General features: G+C 47.9%; 1 protein-coding gene across 2 annotated transcripts in view; it reads right to left on the bottom strand.

Annotated features, from left to right (window-relative positions):
* Nucleotides 1–24,022, bottom strand: part of CLUH (clustered mitochondria homolog) — a 256,366-nt gene that overhangs the window by 175,126 nt on the left and 57,218 nt on the right. For both annotated transcript variants that reach the window (XM_082246213.1, XM_082246212.1), the window contains exons 5-6: nucleotides 20,249–20,376; nucleotides 3,260–3,414 (exon numbers count right to left, since the gene is read on the bottom strand). In XM_082246213.1, coding sequence (XP_082102339.1) covers nucleotides 3,260–3,414; nucleotides 20,249–20,376 — 283 coding nt within the window. The remainder of the gene's footprint in view (nucleotides 1–3,259; nucleotides 3,415–20,248; nucleotides 20,377–24,022) is intronic.

Here is a 24,022-nt window from a genome sequence, read left to right as displayed (position 1 = left end):
TCCAGATATCCCAAGACCGTGATGCCCTGTGCCCGCAACAGGCCAAGAACAGGCGCCAACACTTTGGTAAAGACCCTTGGAGCCGAAGCGAGACCGAAAGGTAACGGCACAAACTGGTAATGATCCTCCGCGATAGCGAATCGGAGATACCTCTGATGACCCTCGAAAATGGGGATGTGCAGATACGCATCCTTCAGGTCTATAGAGGCCATGAACTCCCCCGGGTTCAGGGAGGCCACCACCGAGCGGAGTGATTCCATGTGGAATTTCCAGACGCGCACAAAGCGGTTCAGAGCTTTCAAGTCCAGAATCAGACGCACTTTGCCATCCTTTCTGGGCACAGTGAACAGATTTGAATAAAAACCCCGAAACCTGTCCCGATGAGGCACCGGGACGACAACCCCCTGGGCGAGGAGATCCTGTACCGCTTGATGTAGGTCCTGTAACCGCCCTGGGGCCAAATGAAGATTTGAGGCCAAAAGAATCTGTTCGCCGGCCATGAAAGAAAATCGATCTTGTAACCTGACCGAATGATTTCCTGAACCCACCTGTCCGACATTCGGAGCAGCCAAGGTTGGAGGAAACCGCGCAAACGTCCCCCCACCCCTGAAACGGGTGAGGACGTCCCTTCAGGCAGAGGCGGACTGAGCCGCCTTCCCAGCCTGGCAGGATTTTTGTTTGCCAAACCAGGGCTTTTTCTGGCCACCTTGGCCCTTGAAGGGTTTTCCCTTGTTCTGCGCCTTGAAGGCACGAAAGGACCCCTGATTAGGTTTAAAGGAGGGGGCCCGCTTACCGCGGAAAAATTTTCCCTCAGGGTTCTGGGGCAGCAAAGTGCTCTTACCCCCAGTGACTCCTTTAACCAATTCATCCAAAGATTCCCCAAAAAGGCGAGACCCCGCATAGGGGAAATCAGCTACCGTCTTCCTGGATTTTTGGTCAGCCGACCAGCTTTTTAACCAGATTAAGCGACGGTTAATCACTGCGACACTGGACAGGCGTATCGCCAAAGGGGCCTCATTTAGAGCCGCATCGCACAAATACATGACCCCTCGATAATTCTGATCCACCATCTCCACTGTTGTGGGAGGGGCAGAGTCGGCCACGAGGGTGCGTTTGAGCACCTTGGTCCAATCCGCCACAGCCTGAGCCACCATTACAAAGGCAAAAATAGGCTTGAGCAAGGAACCCGCCACCATGTAGGAATGTCGGGCAAGAGATTCCAGCCTCCTATCAGTAGGGTCCCTAAACACCGGAGAGTCCTCGCTAGGGACCAGGGTAGCTTTGTTCAATCTGGCCACCGTGTGATCCACTTGAGGAGGCACACACCAGCGCGCAGCCGTAGTAGCCGCAAAAGGTTAGAGAAGTTGAAACTTCTTAGGCACCACGAAGGTGGGTTTTAAATTACGCCATAGCTCATTCATCTTATGGTGAAACTCTGCGGGGCAAGGAAAAACCTGTGCCGTCTTGCGGGTCCTGTGTGTACCAAAAGAGGACACAACGCCCGGAGGAGTGGGCTCATCCTCCAAATGTATCCTCCGGCTCATCCTCCAAATGCATCCTCCGCCTCCTAGGCCTTTTCCTAGCAGCACGTTCAGTCATCAGCACATCCATTTTTGACACCAAAGTTGCCACAACAGCAGCCAAATTAGTCAGGTTAGAGGATTCAGAGGACCCTGAATCCCCCACCAAAGCTGGAGGGAATTTGCTGTCCTGGGATTCCATAACAGAAATAAAAAAAGTTTTTTATTTTTTTTAACTGGCCCTTTAAGAGCGCCGCGGACCCCCGCAGCACACCGCTATAGAGACTGTGAGACACAGACCCCCCCCCCCGCAGGGACAAAACTGACCAGGAAGATTGAACAAAGCAGGACAGAAACCCCACAGTGTGTTACCAGCTCCTTCGGTCGGCTCTGTGAGAAAGAAGGAAGTGATGTCACCGCTGGAGGCTGAACTTAAGCTGCAGGCCAAGGGAAAATGGATGCCTATTGAAACTAATGGGAGGCTTCGGCAAGATGGCCGCCGACATGTGCTCTGAACGATCGAAAGCCACATGCAAGATGGAGCCGTAAGGGGCCAAAATCACTACATAGCATGCTGTATAAACGCCCATAATGAAGCCAGACATGCTGCCCACACTTAAAATGGCGGACCGGCGGTTTTTAACCCCGCAGCGGTCGCCGCAGCGGTCGCCGCATGTGTCTGTACCTCCAAGCACCCTAAAGTGACCTTAGGAGAGGGACCTCCCAATCCCCCACACAGCGCTGCTGTGAGAATAAAACCCCCGCAGGGACCGGGAACAGGGAGCCCAAAACGCACAGACATAGGGGACACCACAGAGACACAGGACTGCCGACCCCAGACAGAGGCCCCACACAATGTACTTACCTGTACCCGATGGCGTGGAATGCCTTATATCAAGCAGGAAACCGTCCACCCTCAGATGGCAGGGGAGTGCCGCCAGCCAAAACGCAGGACACTAGTAGTGCACGGACGAACCTATGCTGTGTCCAGTGAGGTAGCCACCTCACATGGCTGCATCCCTGATGGACAGGGATGGGTCGTTTGCGAGGCCAGGGCGAACACATAGCCTGCGAAACGCTCGATGGTGGGCTGGGATTCCATCTGACCCTCTGTCCTGGAGAACCAGGACCCTCAGTCCGATTCCCAGCTCCGCAAACGCCGTCTTCATCCGAAGATCCAACTAACTAGCGCTGATAAAATAAACAGCTAGCAATGTAAAGAAAAATGACATTTTCAGAAAATAAATCATAAAGAAAAAGAGGAAGGCTGAGACTGTAGCCTCAGCACAGGGAAGCCTATCCACTCCTAAGCTAGGCAGAAGACAAAACTGAATTGGGATGGCTATTGCAGGGGGGTATTGGACTAGGACAGCCCCCATGGGTGTCACTATGTAGATGAATTGTTCTTTTACAAGTCTTATGCCTAGAAACTCCTGTGGAGAGGAAGCAATACCCCCATTAGTAAAGACTGTATGAATGGGCGGCGACTGTCGGAGGACGTAAGAGAAAAAAGCACCTCTAGAAGACTGATCACTATATAGATTTTATGCAGCAATAGCTTTTAAGTGTCTGATAATCAGGAAGCATGGGCGTTTTATCTATGGCAATCAGGAACATGGTATTACTATCACCGACCTTTTAATTTGAATTTGTACACATCAAAAGCAGTGTTTACTGCTCTACCTGGTCTTATGTAATGCAGCCAAAACGTGATAAGCCTTCAAAAACACACAACTCACTGGTTGAGGTAGAATCCTCGAGTGGATGCAGTAATGCTAACATGTCGGTCCTCCATAGTGATCACATATAAATACATAAGGTCTCCGTGCATCTTCCTGTTACCGGGAGGTGGGTTCCAGCCACTCATTGTGAAAACTTTCAAACACTGCAAAGGCTGTAATAAAGTAAGATCTTCAGTCACCACAGTATGTAGCACATACACAACAAAAGAACCCTGCATGGTACAACATCACACTAGCTGCCAGGGGCACACAGGAAACTATACCATTATATACAGTAAAGTTTAAAAGACTCTCAACCAATTTATCCAATACTCTCAGATAACCTTTAGATAAATAAAAGATGTGCAATTCCTGAGAAATCCAGGTTTCAAGTAAACACTGAGGTTGTGTTGAGACAAATGATGAATGGGCAACTTGTACAATACATTATGTAGTAGGGATTATCAGACTCCTGCCTCACCCAGTTTCCACACAACACCAGCTACATAGTTAAAATATTTTTTAACTTTGTATACAGTTTGATAGGTAGTATCACAAACCAGGACTCAAAGCAGTATTAAACCCAAAACCAAAAATGTAATATTATTGCAGCTTACCAATCGTTCGATGAAGTGGCTGCATTGGATTTATTTATTTTTTTAGGCTTTTTTCATTGGTTTTCACCCATTGATCTGGCCAGTAACACACCCCCTGCATTATACAAACTCCACACTGGATGAATGAGCACCTGGGGCAGATTTAGACAGCAGCATTGTCAGGATGGGAGAGGGGAGCAGTAGATGTACTAGCAGATTTAAATACAGTAACAAATTGAAGCTGAACTCCAGCTAACACTTTATAAACAGTTGCGGGAAACATTTTTTCCTTTTGGGATAAAGGTTTTACATAAATAAAAGCTGATCATTTTAACCTCCCTGGCGGTCTGATTATGTCAGAATTTTTGATCTTAAAGCAGTACATTGTTTTGCATGGAAATCCGTTTTATATTTTAGGCCCATAATTCTTAGGAATAACTCACAAAGCTGTCCAAGCAAGAGTTTAGTAGACATCCTGGCCTGGGTATGAGAAAGTTTGAAACATGAAATCATAAAATATAATACATTTTATTCAATATAATCAAACCAAAAACACTGAAATGTGTACAAACAAGGGGTGCGATATTACTAGTCATTGTAATAATGGTTTAGTAAACATCTCGGGTATGAAAGATTTTGAAACATGGGACTGCACAAAGTCCAACGTCACAATCGGGACAATAGAATCTGGTTTGCTTTCTTATTTTCCTTCCGCTGTCATCTCTCTGAGCAAAAAACCTACATCCTTGTAGGTGCTGACTTTTACTTAGTTGGTGGGATGTAGTCCATGAAGTGACGAGCAGTCTGGTGTTCCGGGTTGACAACGCCAACAGCACGGCATCCAGATCTATTCACAGCCATTGGTGTTTGGGGATTCAGAAAGATATGTTCAGCAACTTTCCAAATGAAGTCCGAATGAATCACAGGCTTGTCACTTTTTTTTTTTAGCAGAATGCTCAAGAAGATATCTGAAGATCTTCTTACAGTAGTAGTTTTGCAATTTCCTCATTGCTGGGTAGAATGTCATTGCTTGGTCGGCTGTCGACACCTCCCATGGTGGTGTTGTAGTCGATCACTACTTGTGGCTTCATGATTTCTTTCCCACCTTTTTCATGCGTACCATAATAGTGGAGGTATTATGCACTGTACTCGTTAGTCACACATCTTACTTGTCCCGCCATCACAGTGCCATTACTTTGCCTTTCTGCCAGGCAACCATTTCTCCTACCTTGAGCTTCTTTTTGCCAAACATTGGCGGCATGTTGCGCCAGTTAGCACTTACGGGTCCATAGTCATCTGTTTTGTTTTGCAGTAGAACCTCAAAGTTCAGGAGATGTATAAAAGTTGTCAGTTGTTACACAATAGCCCTGATTTAGCTATGGCTTAATTAGTGAAAGAACAGATGATGTTGCCATTCCCTAATTGCTGTATTTTTGATTGAATTTTGTTCCTTTTCCAGTGTATATCACTGAATTCCAAATGTAGCCAGTTGACGATTCGCATAGCATGTAGGATTTTATGCCAAATCATGCCCTCTTTGATGCAATGTATTGCACCCAGCTGAGCCTTCCCTTGTAGGCCATTAGACTTTCATCTATGCGGATGTCACATAGCACCATTGGAAATTCTGTAGAATCATTTGATATACTTCCCAAATTTTCTTTAATTTTGGTGCAGAATGAGTAGTTTCAAATTCTTCATTGTTTTCGAAGTGGAGATATTTCATTATGAGGGAAAATCTGTACTCGGACACGACCGTGCCAAAGAATAGAGTGGCAAGTAATGTATTGGTTGTCCAATACCACTTCTGCAGGGGTTTCCCCACCCACTTCCTGAAGAATTAGATTAGGCCCAGAAATTTCCAAATGTCATCTTTGGTCACTGGTTCCCACTTTCAGCATCTGGCAAACTTCCGATGCGTAGCCAATTGTTGCTCTTTGTACCGGTTTGTCTCAATAACTATTTTTTCAATAACCTCATCGGTCAGAAATAAATTGTAGGTATGCCAAGGGGTTGTCATGGTCAACATCAACTTTCATACCAGGTGCTCCAGTAATCAATAGAGCACCAAGTTCTCACATCGCTGAGCTTAGTCACAGAATCATCGCTGTCGTCACATTCAGTACCTGATGACGAATTTCCCCACGAATCACTATCGCCCCGTTCTTCAAATAATTCTGATTCACTGTCGCTGTTTTCCAGTTGAGCTAAAAGAACACTTTTTGGATGCCATGGAAGTTCTCCATTTTCCAGGCACAAAGAACCGCAAAAGTACAGGCAGGGCACTGGAAAAGCCACTAGGTGAAAAGCTGTGGTAAAATGGCTTGATACAAAGTTGTAATCCTAAAAGAATACACTGTATCATGTCACTTGTTTTATTAACTTTTTTAAATTCCCGCTGGTTCCACCCCCCTGCGTCACGGCGCTTGCAGGGAAGGGAACCAGCATTGGCCGGATCACACAGCAGGAGGATGGCGTGGGATCGTAGCAGAAGGCAAGTGTGATTGTGGGGTAATCCCGAGTGTGGCTCAGGGTTACCGCTTTTGGCACTGTATATTAACCCCGAGCCACACTCTGGAATACCGCCAGGGAGGTTAACAACCCCCAACAGTGCTAAATGGTTTGTCTCATCCCTGTAACTGCAAGAGAGCTTTTCTGTTGAAAAACGAAAGACTTACTGGATAATCACCAGATGAAAAAAAGAAAAAGGCAAGCCAGAAAAAGAAAACTAATGTATCCACGATATCTAAGAATTGGTAAGCTGCAATGTAATAAAAGTGTGCTTTTTGTATTATTACTGCTTTACCACTTCCGGAACATAGGATGTCCATGGACGTCCTTAGGTTTAAGTGGTTATACAGGGATGCTGCCTGCAGCTACAGTAATCGTCCCAGAATCTTTTTTTTCAGCCAGCGATTCCTTTAAGTCCTGTAGTTTGGTGCCATTCCACAAGCGTGTGCAGTTCTAAAACATGACATGTTAGCTATCCATTTACTCGGCATAACATCATCTTTTATATTTTATCCAAAAAATTGTTTTTGCAATAAAATTAATTAAATTCATATTTTTAAAAAAAAAAAAAAAAATGTGTGCTTGAAATAAATCGCTGCGTAAATACCGTGTGAGATAAAAAATTTCAAAACTCACCATTTTATTCTCTAGGGCTTCAGCTTAAATTATATATAATGTTTAGGGGTTTCGAGTAATTTCCTAGCAAAAAAAAAAAAACCTGTTTCTAGGCATAAGACTTGTAAAAGAACAATAAATCTACATAGTCACACCCATGGGGGCTGTCCTACCAGTCCAATACCCCCCTGCAATAGCCATCCCAATTCAGTTTGGTCGCAAGCAGTGAAAGTGTACAAAAGACCCCAAAAAGAGGGGCGGGGGCGGCAACTGTCGGAGGACTCAGAGAAAGGAATTTTTTACGGTAAGATTTTACAAAAATTCAGTTTTCTCTTACGTCCTCCGACAGTCGCCGCCCATTCACACAGTCTTCACTTATGGGGATGTCTCAAAGCAGTGTAGACATGAGGGGTGGGCAACGCAACCGCCAGAAAAGCAACGTAGTACCCACATCAGAGAAAGGAACCTTACATGTACAAGAAGGTAACCTTCTGGGTAACAAAAAACAAAGGCTCAACATGAGCAACAACCCAGGAAAACAAATAACCAAGGGGAAAATAGCCCCAACAGCTAGGAACCCGTACAAAAAAAACAGGGTTTCCTATGGAACAGCCGCACAGAGAACTTTGCGGCCAAAGGATGCATCAGCTGATGCCAGAACATCAATTTTGTAGAATTTTGAGAAAGTGTGCGCCGACGACCAAGTCGCAGCCTTGCACACCTGGGCCACCGAGGCCTGATGCCGATAGGCCCAGGACGTACTCATCGACCTGTTAGAGTGCGCCTTGACAGGGAAGGGAGGAACCCGTTCCCGCAACGAATAGGCTTGTACAATGGTCTGTCTGATCCATTTGGCAATGGTTGCTGCAGACGCAGCCATACCCTTCCGAGGTCCCCCAGGAAGGACAAAGAGAGAATCCGATTTCCAAAAGGATTCAGTCGACGACAGGTAGACCCTGATCGCCCGGACAACATCCAAGGCAACCTCCTTTGGATGCTTGGGATTCGCAAAAAGCGAAGGCAACACAATGTCCTCATTCAGGTGGAATTCCGAAACCACCTTTGGCAAAAAGGACGGATTAGGTCGCAAGACCACCTTATCCCTATGAACCGCCAGGTAAGGGGAGCGGCAAGACAACGCCGCCAACTCTGACATTTTGCCAGCAGAAGTGATCTCCACCAGAAACGCAACCTTCTTAGATAGCATGGGCAACGAAAGTTCCCTGATGTTTTCAAAGGGGGAACGCTGCAACACGGACAGAACCAAGTTCAAGTCCCATGGAGGCAAGGGCTCCCTTCTAGGATGGGCCAAGTGACGCACACCTTGAATAAAGGTGCGAATTAAGGAATGAGACGCCACAGGGCGCTGGAAAAGAACAGCGCAAGGCGCTGGTCCACACCAGTCTGGAGGAAAGCTAACACCCTCGACACCGAGTAGGAACGAGGAGAGAAACCCCTGGACTCACACCAGGCAAAATATGCTTTCCATGTTCGGTAATAAATCTTACCAGAAGAGGCTTTTCTAACCTTGATCAAAGTAGGAATGAGCTCTGAAGAGAGACCCCTGTCTCTCAGGACCTGGCTTTCAACAGCCAGGCCGTTAAAGCCAGCGACTGTAAAAGCAGGATGGAAGATCGGTCCCTGAGACAGTAGATCTTCTCGCATTGGCAGCCGCCACGGAGGCTCTACGGCCAGGTGAACAATGTCCACGTACCAGGACCAGCGAGGTCAGTCCGGCGCTACCAGAATCACCAGCGATTGTTCCGAGGCCAACCTGCGAAGGAACCTGGACAATTACTGGATCGGAGGAAAGGCATATATCAGTTGATACTGATGCCAAGGCACCACCAGCGCATCCGAGGCGTCCAACAGAGGATCGCGTGTTCTTGCCACGAACCTTTCCACCTTGTGGTTTAGCCGAGACGCGAACAGATCCACATCTGGGGATCCCCACTTCGCAGACAGCATTTGAAACACCTCGGGGTGTAGGGACCATTCCCCCTGGTCCAGGGTCTGGCGGCTCAGATAGTCGGCCTGCCAATTCTCCACACCTGGAATGTGAACTGCCGATATCGCCGGGACATGAGATCCGATCCGACCAATGGAGCAGGCACAGCCTGATCGCTCTCAATTCCAAAATGTTGATCGGAATGAGAGGATTCCTCCACCGACCAAGTGCCCTGGGCAGACAGGTTGCCCAGAACGCCACCCCAGCCCGACAGGCTGGCATCCGTGGTGATCACTGTCCACATAATTGGCCGGAAGGACTTCCCGTCCGAAACAGCTGAGGACTGAAGCCACCACAATAGATCCATTCTGGTCTGGTGACTCAGAGACACCCTCAGGTCCAAGGACTGAGGTAGTCTGTCCCACCTGGCGAGGATCTCCGCCTGAAGAGATCGTGTGTGAAACTGTGCAAATGGTATCGCCTCGAAGACTGACACCATCAACCCGCATACAGGTCCGGAGTGACGAGGAGTCGTTGTCCCTGAGGGACCTGACCTCGTTCTGTAGGGTCCGGAGCTTGCCCTCCAGCAAGAACACCTTTGCTTGAGCAGAGTCCAGAACCATCCCCAGATACTGGAGACGAACCGAAGGCGACAAGGTCGACTTCTGAACGTTGATCGTCCAACCGAACTCCTGAAGCGTCTGGACCGTAGTGGACAGATTGCGCAGCAGGCTCTGACTGGCACTCGATCTTAACAGGAGATCGTCCAGATATCCCAAGACCGCGATGCCCTGTGCCCGCAACAGGCCAAGAACAGGCGCCAACACTTTGGTAAAGACCCTTGGAGCTGAAGCAAGACCGAAAGGTAACGCCACAAACTGGTAATGATCCTCCATGATGGCGAATCGGAGGTACCTCTGATGACCCTCGAAAATGGGGATGTGCAGATACACATCCTTCAGGTCTATGGAGGCCAGGAACTCTCCCGGATTCAGGGAGGTCACCACCGAGCAGAGTGATTCCATGCGGAACTTTCGAACGCGCACGAAGCGGTTCAGCGCTTTTAAGTCCAGAATCGGACACACTTTGCCCTCCTTTCTGGGCACACTGAACAGATTTAAATAGAAACCCCAAAACCTGTCCCGATGAGGCACCGGGACAATCACCCCCTGAGCGAGAAGATCCTGCACCGCCTGACGTAGGTCCTGTAACCGCCCTGGGGTCAAATAAAGATTTGAGGGAAAGAATCTTTTCGCCGGCCGTGAAAGAAATTCGATCTTGTGCCCTGACCGAATGATTTCCTGAACCCACCTGTCCGTGATTCGGAGCAGCCAAGGTTGTAGGAAACCGCGCAAACGTCCCCCCCACCCCTGTAACGGGTGAGGGCGCCCCTTCAGGCAGAGGCAGACTGAGCCGCCGCACCGGCCTGGCCGGATTTTTGTTTGCCAAACCAGGGCTTTTTCTGGCCACCTTGGCCCTTGAAGGGTTTTCCCTTGTTCTGCGCCTTGAAGGCACGAAAGGACCCTTGAGCAGGTTTAAAGGATGTGCCCCGCTTACCGCGGAAAAACTTGTCCTTAGGATTCTGGGGCAGCAGAGTGCTCTTACCCCCAGTGACTCCTTTAACCAATTCGTCCAAGGATTCTCCAAAAAGGCGAGACTCCGCATAGGGGATGTCAGCCACCATCTTCCTGGATTTTTGGTCAGCCGACCAGTATTTTAACCAGATTAAGCGACGGTTAACCACAGCAACACTGGACAGACGTATCGCCATGGGGGCCTCATTCAGAGCCGCATCTACCCGATGGTGTGGGGTGCCTCACATCAAGCGGGAAACCGCCCACCCTCAGATGGCAGGGGACTGCCGCCAGCCAAAACGCAGGACACTAGTAGTGCACGGACAAACCTATGCTGTGTCCAGTGAGGTAGCCACCTCACCTGGCGGCATCCCTGATGGACAGGGATGGGTCGTTTATGAGGCCAGGCCAGGGCGAACACATAGCCTGCGAAACGCTCTATGGCGGGCCGGGATTCCATCTGACCCTCTGTCCTGGAGAACCAGGACGGTCAGTCCGATTCCCGGCTCCGCAGACGCCGTCTTCATCCGAAGATCCACTAACTAGTGCTGATAAAATAAACAGCTAGCAAAGTAAAGAAAAATGACATCTTTTTAAAATAAACACAAAAGAAAAAAGAGAAAAGGCTGAGACTGTAGCCTCAGCACAGGGAAGCCCATCCACTCCTGAAGCTAGGCTGAAGACAAACTGAATTGGGATGGCTATTGCTGGGGGGTATTGGACTGGTAGGACAGCCCCCATGGGTGTGACTATGTAGATTTATTCTTCTTTTACAAGTCTTATGCCTAGAAACTCCTGTGGAGATGAAGTCAATACCCATAAGTGAAGACTGTGTGAATGGGCGGCGACTGTCGGAGGACGTAAGAGAAACTGGATTTTTGACTTACCATAAAATATATTTCTCTGATGTTCATTGACAAACACAGTTCCTGATTCTTCTTAACCATTGGGTTATACTGCCCCCTAGGCATAGACTACGCCTATGGGGCAGCCCCAAGGGGTATTCTTTCACTCTAAGCTATTGGCACTCAGTTTTGTTAAAAGCAGTGTCAGAAGAAAGCCAATTTCACAGAGGGGTGGGTGCTGTGTCCATTAATGAACATCAGAGAAAATGATTTTACGGCAAGTCAAAAATCCCATTTTCTCTTTCGTTCCTTGACGGACACAGCTCCTTAAGTTCTTGACCATTGGAACGTCCCAAAGCAGTGTCAAACATGAGGGGTGGGAACAACCAGAAAAAAATTCCCAAGGCTAAACTGTAGCCAACCCGGTAACATTGAGCTCAACCATAAACCACTAAAGCTCACCTGAAAAAAAAAAAAAAAAAAAAAAAAAACAATACACCCTCAAAAAGGACCAAGTGCTCTTAACAGCAGCCTACAAAACCTTATGACCAAAAGAAGCATCCGAATATGCAAACACCACATTGCAAAACTGCATCACTGACACCTGACAGAAGGACCAGGAAGCACTGAGCACCCAAGTAGAGTGGCCCTTAACAGTGTCAAACTATTCTCTCTGGTCCAATGTCTGTCGACTGAGGTAATCTGCTTGTCAATTTTCCACACCTGGAATGTGTACAGCAGAGAGGGCTGGATGAAACAAATCCTTCTGCCCACCTTAGAATACCGGCTACTTCCCGAGCCGCCAGGGCACTTCTTGTGCCCCCTTGGTGATTGACATAGGCCACAGCCATGGCATTGTCCGATTGAATGCGTACCAGACACCCCTGAAGACGAATAGTCCAATGATCCAAACAGTCTGATCGCTTGGAGTTCCAGTACATTGATCGGCAGTCTGGACTCTGAAAGAGTCCAGACCCCCTGAGCACAATCTGTGCCGAGGACACCTCTCCACCCGGACAGGCTGGCATCCGTGGTGACAACCGTCCAGTACAGAGGGAGAAAGGATTTTTCCCTGTCGAAGTGCCGGAGAACAAAGCCACCAGATCAGGGACCTTCTCACATCCCCGCTCAACAGAATTAGATTGTCTGCAGACTGAGGATTCTTGTCCCATTACACCAGGATCTCTTTTTGCAGAGATCTTGTGTGGAACTGTGCAAACAGAATGGCCTCAAAAGGGTAGACACCATCAGGCCCAGCACCCGCATGCAAGCCTGGAGGGATGATCGTCTGCTGGACAACAGAAGGTGAATTGCCTCCTGCAATTTCTGGAGTTTTTCCAGAGGAATAAACACTCTGGCTGAGGCCAAGTCCAGAGTCAGACTCAGATAGTCCATTAGAGTGGATGGAACCAGAGCAGACTTCTGAAGGCTCAGAATCCAACCTAATCTCCAAGTTGTCCAGCAGTTGGAGGCTCCGCTCGCAGAAGATGATCGTCCAGGTACCCCAGTACCGCGACACCCGCTGACGCAACAATGCTAGTACTGGGGCCAACACTTTCGTGAAGGCTCGAGGAGCCGAGGCAAGACCAAAAAGGTAACGCCACAAACTGATAATGCTCCTCGCCCACAGCAAAGTGGAGGAAGCGCTGGTGACCGCCACAAAGCAGTTTAGGGCCTTGAGGCCCAGAATTGGATGTACCTTGCCTTCCTTCCTGGGAACTGTAAACAGGTTTGCGTAAAACCCCTGAAAATGTTCTGAAGTCGGAATCGGGACAATCACTCCTTGAAGTAGCAGGTCTTGCACTGCCCCAAAGAGACCCAGTAAGCGATCTGGGGAGAAGCGCAGGTTGGAAGAGAAGAACCTTTCCGGAGAAGAAGACCTAAACTCGATCTTTTAGCCGGACCAAATTACTTTGTGGGCCCACTTGTCCTGTACCAGGGTGGTCCACGGATCCAGTAAACCAGCGAAGACGTCCCCCCACCCCAGATATGGGTGAGCGTGCCCCTTCATGCAGAGAAAGCCTTGTCCGCAGGTCTGGAAGAGCCCGCTCGTGGCTTTGCAGACCTGTTCCTCTTAAAACCTCCGGTGGAAGCCCTGAAGGGCTTAGATGCCTTGTCTTGAGACCCTAAGAAACGAAAAGGCCTCTTATGAGCCAAGAAATGGCCCCTGTCTATGCTGGGGCTCCTTGCCCTTGGAAGGAGAGTACTCTTCCCCCCGTGAGGCCCCTAATGATGTCATCAAAGGAGTCTCTAAACAGGCGATCCCTCACAAATGGGAGATCAGAATATGGCCTACTTAGAAGTCTGGTCCGCAGACCAGGATTTCGGCCAAGTAATACCCCGAAGGACCACTGCTGAGTCTAGAAATTAAAAGGGGCCCCATCCAAAGAGGCATCACAGACAAACTGTGGTCCCTGCACCAAATGATCCGCAAAGGCAGGGGGAAGCTGTTCCCCCCCTCCAGGTCCCGGTGTAAAAGTTTAGCCCACTCGGTCAGAGTTTGCAACACCAGGGCAATAGTAACTACCGACCTAAGTGCCGAACCAGCCACAGTGAACATATGGCGGGCCAGAGCCTCCGACCTCCTATCAGCCGGATCTTTAAAGGCCGGGGACTCCCTAATCGGAATAAGGGTGGCTTTAGGCAACCTGGAAACTGGCGAGTCCACTACATGAGAAAACCACAAGAAAATGCCCCCGATGCTACACAAACATGGCCACCGATCTACAGCACAAAAGGCTACAAGAAAATGGCGGCGCAGCGCGGCTGTCAGGGGGGGTTCCCCCCATTGCCAGCTTTACACCCCAGACTGACCTAAAAGGTATGGCCATCCCATGGGAGGGGATGGGGGAGGTGTTGACAGACACGGGGTAACAAGTCCACAGAGGACCACCGAGGAATGCTGTGACTCGGCCAGGAGGAATGCTGTGACTCAGGCAGACAGGTCTTGCGCCCTCGGGAGGCTTTTAACTCGTAGGCCAGCCCCCGTCCAGTGGGGCTATGTCGCGACTGACCTAGCACGGAGCTGAGGCCTGCTCCCGATTGCAAGACTGGGGGGGGCCCTCTTAATCTAGATTATCCAGTTCGTCACGCAGTCCGGCAGTTGATTGTAGATTTTCACTGGAGCAAAACAAAGAAAGATAGGGAAAAGTTCAATTTAAAAAGGAAAAAAAAGAAAAATGCCAGGACAAGAGATTCCAGCAAGGAATTAGATCCTTACTCCTGACTACGCAGTCTCCGCCCACTCATACAATCTGCACGTCTGGGTATTGGTCTTGTCCACAGGAGTAAGCTAGGCAGAAGATTGTTAGAAATCATTCACAAAACCTTTGTATAGACACACCTACAGGGGGCCGTCCCTCTGGTCCAATACCCCCATCTAGCTGCATTCCCAATTCAGTTTGGTAGCAAGCAGTATAGAGATCCATGGACCCCAAAAGAGGGGTGGGGGGCGGCGACTGTCAGAGGACTCCGAGAAAAGAATTTTACAGACTGGTCTCACAAAAATTCTATTTTCTCTTACGTCCTCTGACAGTCGCCGCCCACTCATACAATCTGCACGTCTGGGACGTCCTAAAGCAGTGTAGATGTGAGGGGTGGGAAACGTAACTGTCAAAAAAGGCAACGCAGCACCCAGGTCAGAGAAAAGAACCTCTTCTGAACCAGAGAGGTAAAACACTGGGTAACAGGAAAGCTCAACAGGAGCGAACCCAGGAAAGCAAAATAAGGGGAAAAAACCCCAACAGGAGGAGACAGGCTTAAAACACCATGTCTCCCCTAAGGCACTGCAGCACTCAGAACTTTGCGGCCAAAAGAGGCATCCGCTGATGCCAAGACATCAAGTTTGTAAAATTTTGTCACCAACGCCTGATGGCGGAAGGTCCAAGACGCACTAATCGCTCTGGTAGAGTGGCTGTGACACCTAATTGAATAGGCCTGCACAATCGTCTGCCTGATCCATTTTGAAATGGTTGCCGCAGACGCAGCCGTACCCTTCCGAGGTCCCAGGACAAAAAGAGAATCCGACTTTCTGAAGGATTCAGTAGACAGGTAAACCACATCCAAGGAATGCAAGGCAAACTCCTTAGGATGCTTAGGCTTCGAGCACAGCAAAGGTAAGACAATGTCCTCATTGAGATGGAAATCCGAAACCACTTTCGGAAGAAAGGACTGATGAGGTCGCAAGACCACTTTGTCCCTATGAACAACCAGATAGGGGGAGAGGCAAGACAGGGCCGCCAACTCCGACACTCTGCGAGCAGATGTGACCGCCGCCAGAAAGGCAACTTTCCGTGACAGCACCGGCAGAGGACATTGCAAAACGGACAAAACCAAATTCAGGTCCCAAGGAGGCAAGGGTGCCCTCCTAGGGGGGAGTCAGATGACGCACCCCTTGAATGAAAGTGCGGGTCAAGGAATTCAACGCCAGAGGGCGCTGAAAAAGAATGGCCAGCGCAGGTAACTGGAACTTAGTGGTCTGCGCCAGACGCTGCTCCACACCAGTTTGCCCCCTCGCCACCGAAAAGGAGCGGGGATGGAACCGCTGCGATTCACACCTGGCGAAATAAGCCTTCCAGGTACGAGAATAAAACCTACCAGATGAGGCCTTCCTGGCCTTGAGCAAGGTAGGAATGACCGCAGATGAGACCTCTCTCTCTCTCTCTCTCTCTCTCTCAAGACCTGGCTTTTTAACAGCCACGCCGTCAAAGCCAGCGACTGTAAAGCAGGATGGAAAATCGGCCCCTGAGACAGAAGATCGTCTCGTAGTGGGAGCCACTAAGGAGGCTCGACGACCAGTTGCATGATGTCCTCGTACCAAGACCAGAGCGGCCAGTCTGATGCCACTAGAATCACCAACCTCGGTTCCGAGACCAACCTGCGAAGGAATCTGGATAACAACTGAATCTGTGGAAATGCGTAAATCAGGCGATACCGGTGCCAAGGCACCACCAACGCGTCTGCCAGAGGGTCGCGCGTGCGAGACACGAATCTTTTCACCTTGTTGTTGAGCCAAGACGCTAACAGATCCACATCTGGGGATCCCCACCGGGCACACAGCATCTGAAACATTTCCGGGTGTAAGGACCATTCCCCCTGGTTCAGGGTCTGGCGACTCAGATAGTCCATCTGCCAGTTCTCCACATCCGGAATGTGAACTGCCGAAATTGCTGGGACCTGCGTCTCGGCCCAGGACAGAATCTCGGCCACTTCTTTGGCCGCCCGGGCACTCCTGGTGCCCCCTTGGTGATTGATGTAAGCCACTGCAGTGGCGTTGTCTGCATGCACCCGCACTGGGCAGCCCCGCAGACGATCCGACCAATAGAGCAAACAGAGCCTGATTGCTCGCAGTTCCAAGACATTTATCGGCAGGGAGGATTCTCCCTCCAACCAGGTGCCCTGGGCAGACAAATTGCCCAGAACCCCACCACAGCCCGACAGGCTGGCGTCCGTGGAGACCACAGTCCGTAGCAACGGTCGAAAGGACTTGCCTACTGTCAGAGCCGGAGACTGGAGCCAGCACAGGAGATCCGAACTCACGTGGGGGCTCAAAGAAATCCTTATAGGGGGTGAGTTTTATGCCAGGGCTAAGGAGTTTTCAATACAAATATTAAATTGGTGGTGTAAGCTGCCGCCAACCTGCCTGAGGCAGTGTATAGATGGGAAATTGCAAAGGTGTTGGTGCCAGGCGCTACCACAGAGATTTAAATGTGTGTTTTAAACCATAAAGTTAAATTGTGCTGTGCGTTTTAAACCTTAAGGTTAAAAAGTGCTGTGCGTTTAAACAATGCGTTTTAAAACCATAGAAAGTGCATATAAAACGTAAAAATGTGCTGTGCGTTTTAAAACAATACGTTTAAAATCATAACATCATAGAAAGTGCATATAGTGCATTCAATAAAACCATATAGTGTCGCCACTTGGGTTTATACAAGGTGCTTTAGTGCTTACTGTGAGCCAGTGCAATGAGTGCTCAGTTAAGTACTGCTGTAATAAGGAAGTAAGCACCCGTGGATTACCACTGGGTGTATTAGCTTACCGCACACCTTGTAATGGGTAGCTCTATTCCCCTCAGATGCTGTAATAGAAAATAGCCTCCATTGCGTAGTATACAATATGGAAGTATTGCCTGCCTAACTAACTTCTAGAGATAGAAGTAAGGCAGGGAGAGTGTGTTCAGCCTAAGCAGGCTTGACGGTGTCGTAGTGCATTATGAGACGGCTCGTGACGTCAGATCCCTATAAAAGAGCTGTCAAACTCAAACAGCTCATTAGCGCGGGAAGCGTCGGAAGAGGCAGGAGCTTGCAATTGAGAGGTTGTGGGTTAGATTCCCTTGGCCCGCGGGTGATTTATAAGTGGAATTCCTTCAGGGATAGTGTAGTGAATTTCACAGGTGTTATAGTTGATAATACATTGCTGGCAGGAAGAGAGATTTTTGCTTTTACAGTTTGTTAAGGTCAGTGCAGTGTAAACCACAAAATGGGATTTTTTTACTTACCGTAAAATCAATTTCTCTGAGTCCACCGACGGACGTAGCTGCTGCTTTACATCATGGACAGATGAATAATAAGCCCCTCCCACTAGGAGTGACCAGGTAGAGCCAAAGGTTTTGACACGTCCAGGGGGGCGGGGTCCCTTGGTTATTACCCCTGGCCTCACCATTGCAGTTTTAGCTGTCTGGTCTTAGGAGTGGCCAAACAGCTCCCTGCTAGGACCTTTTTGTCCTAGCTCTGTTTTAAACATCTTAAAGGGAACCTTTTTTTATTTTATTTTTTGGTACTGCTGACTCTAGTTCCTGTGGAATGACGGCTGGGTTTCAGACTGGCTATATGAGAGCCTTACGGTCTCCCAGTTTGTGCCAGCGAGCGTTTGCAGACCGTAGCTCCAAGCTGGGTCTCCATAGCGACTATGGGACGCACACACCTGGCATGTCAGCATCACAGCGTGCCCCTTGGCCAACAGCGCCCTCACTGCGGTGCAGAGGCAGTCTGTTAGGATGGACGCCCACCCTCAGCAGCGTGGTCCGGTAAGTACAGTCCCCCCCCCTTCTGGTTAGCGGGCCTGGGGCAGACGTGTGCTCCTCCATAGGTGAGTAAGACCCTCGGTACCCATACCTCCTACCACCCTCCTCCACTATGAGGGGTCACCTGGGACCTTCCCCTCCTATCCTGACCTCTCCCTACCCTGGGCTCCGGACCCCAGGGACACTTTTAGTGGGGGGTCCCCTATGTAAGTCGCCTCAGGTGCTATACTGGGTAGTGGACGGTGGGGGGCCATGGAGGGGGGGGTACATGGTTGCGCCTCATACCGCTACCTGGGGGGTTTCATCCGCCGGGATGACCCCCGCCAGGGCCCCCAGGCCTGTTACTAGGGTAGGCCTCACTAGGCGTCACGTGCTCATTTGCCATGGCCTGCAGCCTTAACAGGCCTCAGCAGCATGCCTGGGTATCCCTATCACTGTAATGCCGGTGGCCATTTTGCTGGAGCCAGAGACAAAACAGCACAGGAGCTTCTGGCTCTTGTGGGTGGGGGGCGTTTCCTTCTACCTTCTCTTCTCCATGCTGCTTGTGGTGTTCTCCATGTGGTAACTACTCTAGACAGGAGTTTAATTACCCTGGCCTTCACCTTTTCAAATTCAGAGGGGTTTCAGGCCTTTTAAAAATTAAAAACACCCTAAAGCACCTTGCCCCCATGTTGATGACAACCGTGGGCTGTGGATGTGGGGGTCTGGGTCTGCGAGGGATTCCTGACAACCGTGGGCTGTGGGGGTCTGCGAGGGGAGGCTTATCAGAATCTGGAAGCCCCCTTGTTCCCGCCGCCCCCGATGTGAATGGATATCGGGTACATCGTACCCCTACCCATTTACCAAAATAAGTGTGCAAAAAAAATAAAGACATAAGCCAGTTTTGGACAAGTCCTTTAATAAAAAAACAAAAAAATAGTGTCCCCCGATGATCAGTTGCCCGCCCGCAACAAAAAAGGGACAGTAGCGGGAGCCAATGGCGCCGCTTCTGTGTATCAGGAGAGAGAGTCCAAGGCCAGGGGACGCGTAAACATCGCTGGATAGAGATGGGGCTCAGGTAAGTTTTAGGGGTGCTGGGATAGCTGCTACACACAGAAGGCTTTTTATCTTAATGCATAAAACGCATTAAAGTAGATGTACAGCCAAAGCTTGTTTGGCTGTATATCTCCAATGGATCACCGAAGTGCAATTCGTTTTGCACTCCTGTGACCCATTTTTCAGCAGAGAGCTGACTGAATCGGCTCTGTGCTGACGTCACAGAAGTCAATCCAGGCACCACGTCATCACGACAGTGAAAGTAGGGATCAACCAGGAGCACCTTAGAGCCTGAGCCAGCAGCTCCCTGCCCCTCCACAGCCCAGCCCTCCAGTGAGCAAGGAGAGGGAGAGCAGGGAGCTGCCGACAGTCAGCAGTGCTCTGCTTGTGGATCGGCAGTGTTCGATTGCTCGGTTCTCAGTGCAGGGGAGCCAGGGGATCGATGCTGCATCCACCTAGGTATGATTTGGAGGGGGGGGGGGGGGAGCCATACATTTCTTTTAAGATAAAAAAAAAACTTTTTGCCGTTACAACTCCTTCAAAGCATTAGAACCTATGCTATAAGAAAATGCATGCTATGAGGGGCAGAACAAAACGAGTAAAAGGCTACACAAAACTATACAAATCAGCATTTGGTGTGTGTTTAACTTATTTCCTAAAGCGGCACATATTTCACAAGGTATATTTTCAGGTGGCAGCTCTGCGACTGATGTATTTTTATTTTCAACAGATATGCCAGTGATGTATTTAGGTAAACATCATGGCATAGTCTAGAATTTCCCATTAGCTGCGCTTTGAAAAAGAGACAATACACATTAACCACACACGCTTTTTTTTTTTTTTTCCCCCTCATTCACTTTACCTTCCAGTCCTTGTTCTGTGGCTGAAGGGGACAGAGAGGCCTCTCCTTGCTTCCTGGTAGTATGTATTCAGGTGGTGTACAATCTATCTGCTCCAGCTCAGCCCCCTTCTTTTTTTTTTTTCCATTCTCTGAAACAGAGGTAAGAGGACAATCACATATTTTCTGATATTGATTCTCTGTGTTTAAAAAGGGAAAGCTGAAAATAAAGAAATACTGAGGCTTCTGCTGCTGACTTCTTCTTGCAATACTAGTTACCTGGCTGTCACACTGATCAAATGGCTTCAGTTCTTTCCAAGTCAATGATCCAACATTCCACCAGTTTTTGATTCAGAAAGCACTGAAGCCAGAAAGAGCCAAATATTTTGCATTTGTAAAAGGGGGTCAAAAATGGTAGCTTCCATTTTTCAGAAGCAACTTTGCTTTAATACATGTTAAGAAAATGCAGCTCTTGCATTCTGGCATCATTTTACAGTGGGTGGAATTTACTCTAGTTTTTAAAAGCCAGTATATTAAAAATTGTGTTTGGCAACTATAGCCGGTATGAGCAAATTATATATATATTATATATATATACATATATACACACACACACACACACACACATACAGTTGTGTTCAAAATTATTCAACCCCCACTGAAATTTGATTGTTTTGGCCAGTTTGACATTGATTTTGATCATTCAGTCATCCTGCTTACAATTAAATCAAAGAGGCACGTGTAGGTCAGACAAATATAACATAACATTTATAATGAAATAACCACAAATGTCTTTTCTGTGCTCACATCATTATCAGTTTTATTCTCAACCCCCAAGTGACATTCAATCTTAGTACAACATCCTTTTACAGTTATAACAGCTTTTAAACGTAAACGTGAAGCATAGCTTGACACAAGTGTCTTGCAGCGATCTACGGGTATCTTCGCCCATTCGTCATGGGCAAAAGCCTCCAGTTCAGTCACATTCTTAGGCTTGTGCACTGCAACTGCTTTCTTTAAGTCCCACCAGAGATTCTCAATCGGATTTAAGTCTGGTGACTGTGATGGCCACTCCAAAATGTTCCAGCCTTTAATCTGCAACCATGCTCTAGTGGACTTGGAGGTATGCTTGGGATCATTGTCCTATTGAAAGGTCCAACGTCTCCCAAGCCTCAGGTTTGTGACAGACTGCATCACATTGTCATCCAATATCTCCTGGGACTGAAGAGAATTCATGGTACCTTGCACACGCTGAAGCTTCCCTGTACCTGCAGAAGCAAAACAGCCCCAAAGCACGATTGACCCCCCACCATGCTTCACAGTAGGCAAAGTGTTCGTTTCTTCATAGGCCTTGTTCTTCCTCCTCCAAACATAGCTTTGATCCATGGGCCCAAACAGTTCTAATTTTGTTTCATCAGTCCACAGAACACTATCCCAAAACTTCTGTGGTTTGTCCACATGACTTTTGGCATACTGCAGTCGACTCTTCTTATTCTTTGGAGACAGCAAGGGGGTGCGCCTGGGAGTTCTGGCATGGAGGCCTTCATTACACAGTGTGCGCCGTATTGTCTGAGCAGAAACTTCAGTACCCACATCTGACAAATCAGCAGTCACACGGGAACTTTTCTCCACTCTACGCTTCAGGTAGCGCACAGCAGTCAAAGTCAGCATCTTCTTTCTGCCACGACCAGGTAGTGTTTCAACAGTGCCCTTTGCCTTGAATTTGCGAATGATGCTTCCTATGGTGTCTCTTGGTATGTTTAACATCTTTGCAATCTTCTTATAGCCATTGCCCTTCCTGTGAAGAGTAATCACCTCTTCTCTTGTCTTCCTGGACCATTCTCTTGACTTCACCATGTTTGTAACCACACCAGCAAATGTCTAGAAGGAGCTGAGTATCACAGTAATTTTAAAGCTGCCTATTTGGTGCTTATTAGTCTTTATTGCTGCTGACATCCACAGGTGTTTTCAATAGCTGATTGAAAACACTTCAATGAACCTCTGTTCTTCAGAGTGGTAGTCTTTAAGGGGTTGAATAATTGTGTCAATGAAGAATTCACAAAAGAAACATTTACTACTGTATTACAAAAGCAATTGATGTCATTTTAGTTGCATATGGTTCTTTAAGAAGTCCTTGTAGGATTTCATTCTGAATACAATTACAAAATGTACACTAAATTCCCTAAATTCACTAAATTCCCTAAAACCCTTTACAGCATTGGGGTTTGAATAATTTTGAACACAACTGTATATACATACACACAAAATTTGAGGTGGTCTCAATTTTCCTCCATTTCGGATTAACCCTTTTATTGCTAGGATCTCCCTTTCATTTTCACTTTGGGGGGGGGTACTTTTTACCATTTTTCACTTAAAGCTTCGGTAGTTCGTAAGACATGTCAAACCATTTATTTTCTGAAAGCATAGAACCTATAGAGTCAAAACAGAGTTCTATGGATTTTGCACATCCCTAATACACTAAAATTATTCTTAGCGCACATGAGCTTCTTGTGCAAAAGAACAGTAACTTCCCTTGCACGACTGGATGATTAAAAAGAATACAACTTCACTAAAACAACCTAATATTACAGCTAACCCCAGTGCTTTGAGACCGTGTTCTTAACCAGGCCTATTTTTGACACTTGGTGTTTACAAGCTAAAATCATTTTTTTTGCTAGAAAACTACTTAGAACCCCCAAACATTATATATTTTTTTATTTAGCAAGGACCCTAGAGAATAAAATGGAGATCGTTGCAATATTTTTTTTATCACACCGTATTTGCGCATCGGTTTTCCAAATTAAAAAATAAGAAAAACAGTAAAGTTAGCCCAATTTTTTGATAATGTGAAAGAATGTTATGCTGAGTAAATAGATACCCAACATGTCATGCTTCAAAATTGCGCAGGCTCGCGGAATGGCGACAAACTTTGGTACTTAAAAATCCCATAGGCGACACATTAAAAATTACTATAGGTTATCAGCCTAAAGTTACAGAGGAGGTCTAGGGCTCAAATTATTGCTCTCGCTCTAATGATCGCGGCGATATCCCACGTGTGGTTTGAACACTGTTTACATATGTGGGCGGTACTTCCGTATGCGTTCGATTCTGCGCGCGAGCTAACAGGGACAGGGCGCTTTAATTTTTTTTGTCCCATTTTATATTTTTACACCGGTTTAAAAAAGAAAAACTGAATTTTTGTAAAATCTTACCTGTAAAATTCCTTTCTCTGAGTCCTCCGACAGTCGCCGCCTCTTCATATTCGTCACATATGGGGTATTAGACTTTGCTCCGAAGGAGTAGCTAGGCAACAGAATATGTTAACATTAAAGCTTTTAACATATCCCACCCTCAAGGGGTGGTCCCCTCAGTCAATACCCTCCTACTTCCTGCAACCATATCTCAGTTTCAGTGGAATAGCAGTAGAGTATACAACCAAACCCCAAAAGAGAGGCGGGGGCGGCGACTGTCGGAGGACTCAGAGAAAGGAATTTTACAGGTAAGATTTTACAAAAATTCCGTTTTCTCTTACGTCCTCCGACAGTCGCCGCCTCTTCATATTCGTCACATATGGGGACGTCCCAAAGCAGTGCAAACATGAGGGGTGGGAAACGCATCCGCACCGAAAGGCAACGCAGTCTCCGCATCAAAGAAAGGAACCTTACCAAAGGAAGGAAACCAGCTGGGCCACAGGAAAAATAATTGCTCAACAGGAGCAACAACCCAGGAAAAGACAAATAACCAGGGGATAAAAAACTTATCCCAACAGCCAGAGGTCCCCAACAAGGGACCCTAGGG

The sequence above is a fragment of the Pelophylax lessonae genome (genome assembly GCF_965119305.1).
Source record: "Pelophylax lessonae genome assembly, chromosome: 2".
NCBI classification, from domain to species: domain Eukaryota; kingdom Metazoa; phylum Chordata; class Amphibia; order Anura; family Ranidae; genus Pelophylax; species Pelophylax lessonae.
This window is presented reverse-complemented; position numbering and strand designations above follow the sequence as displayed.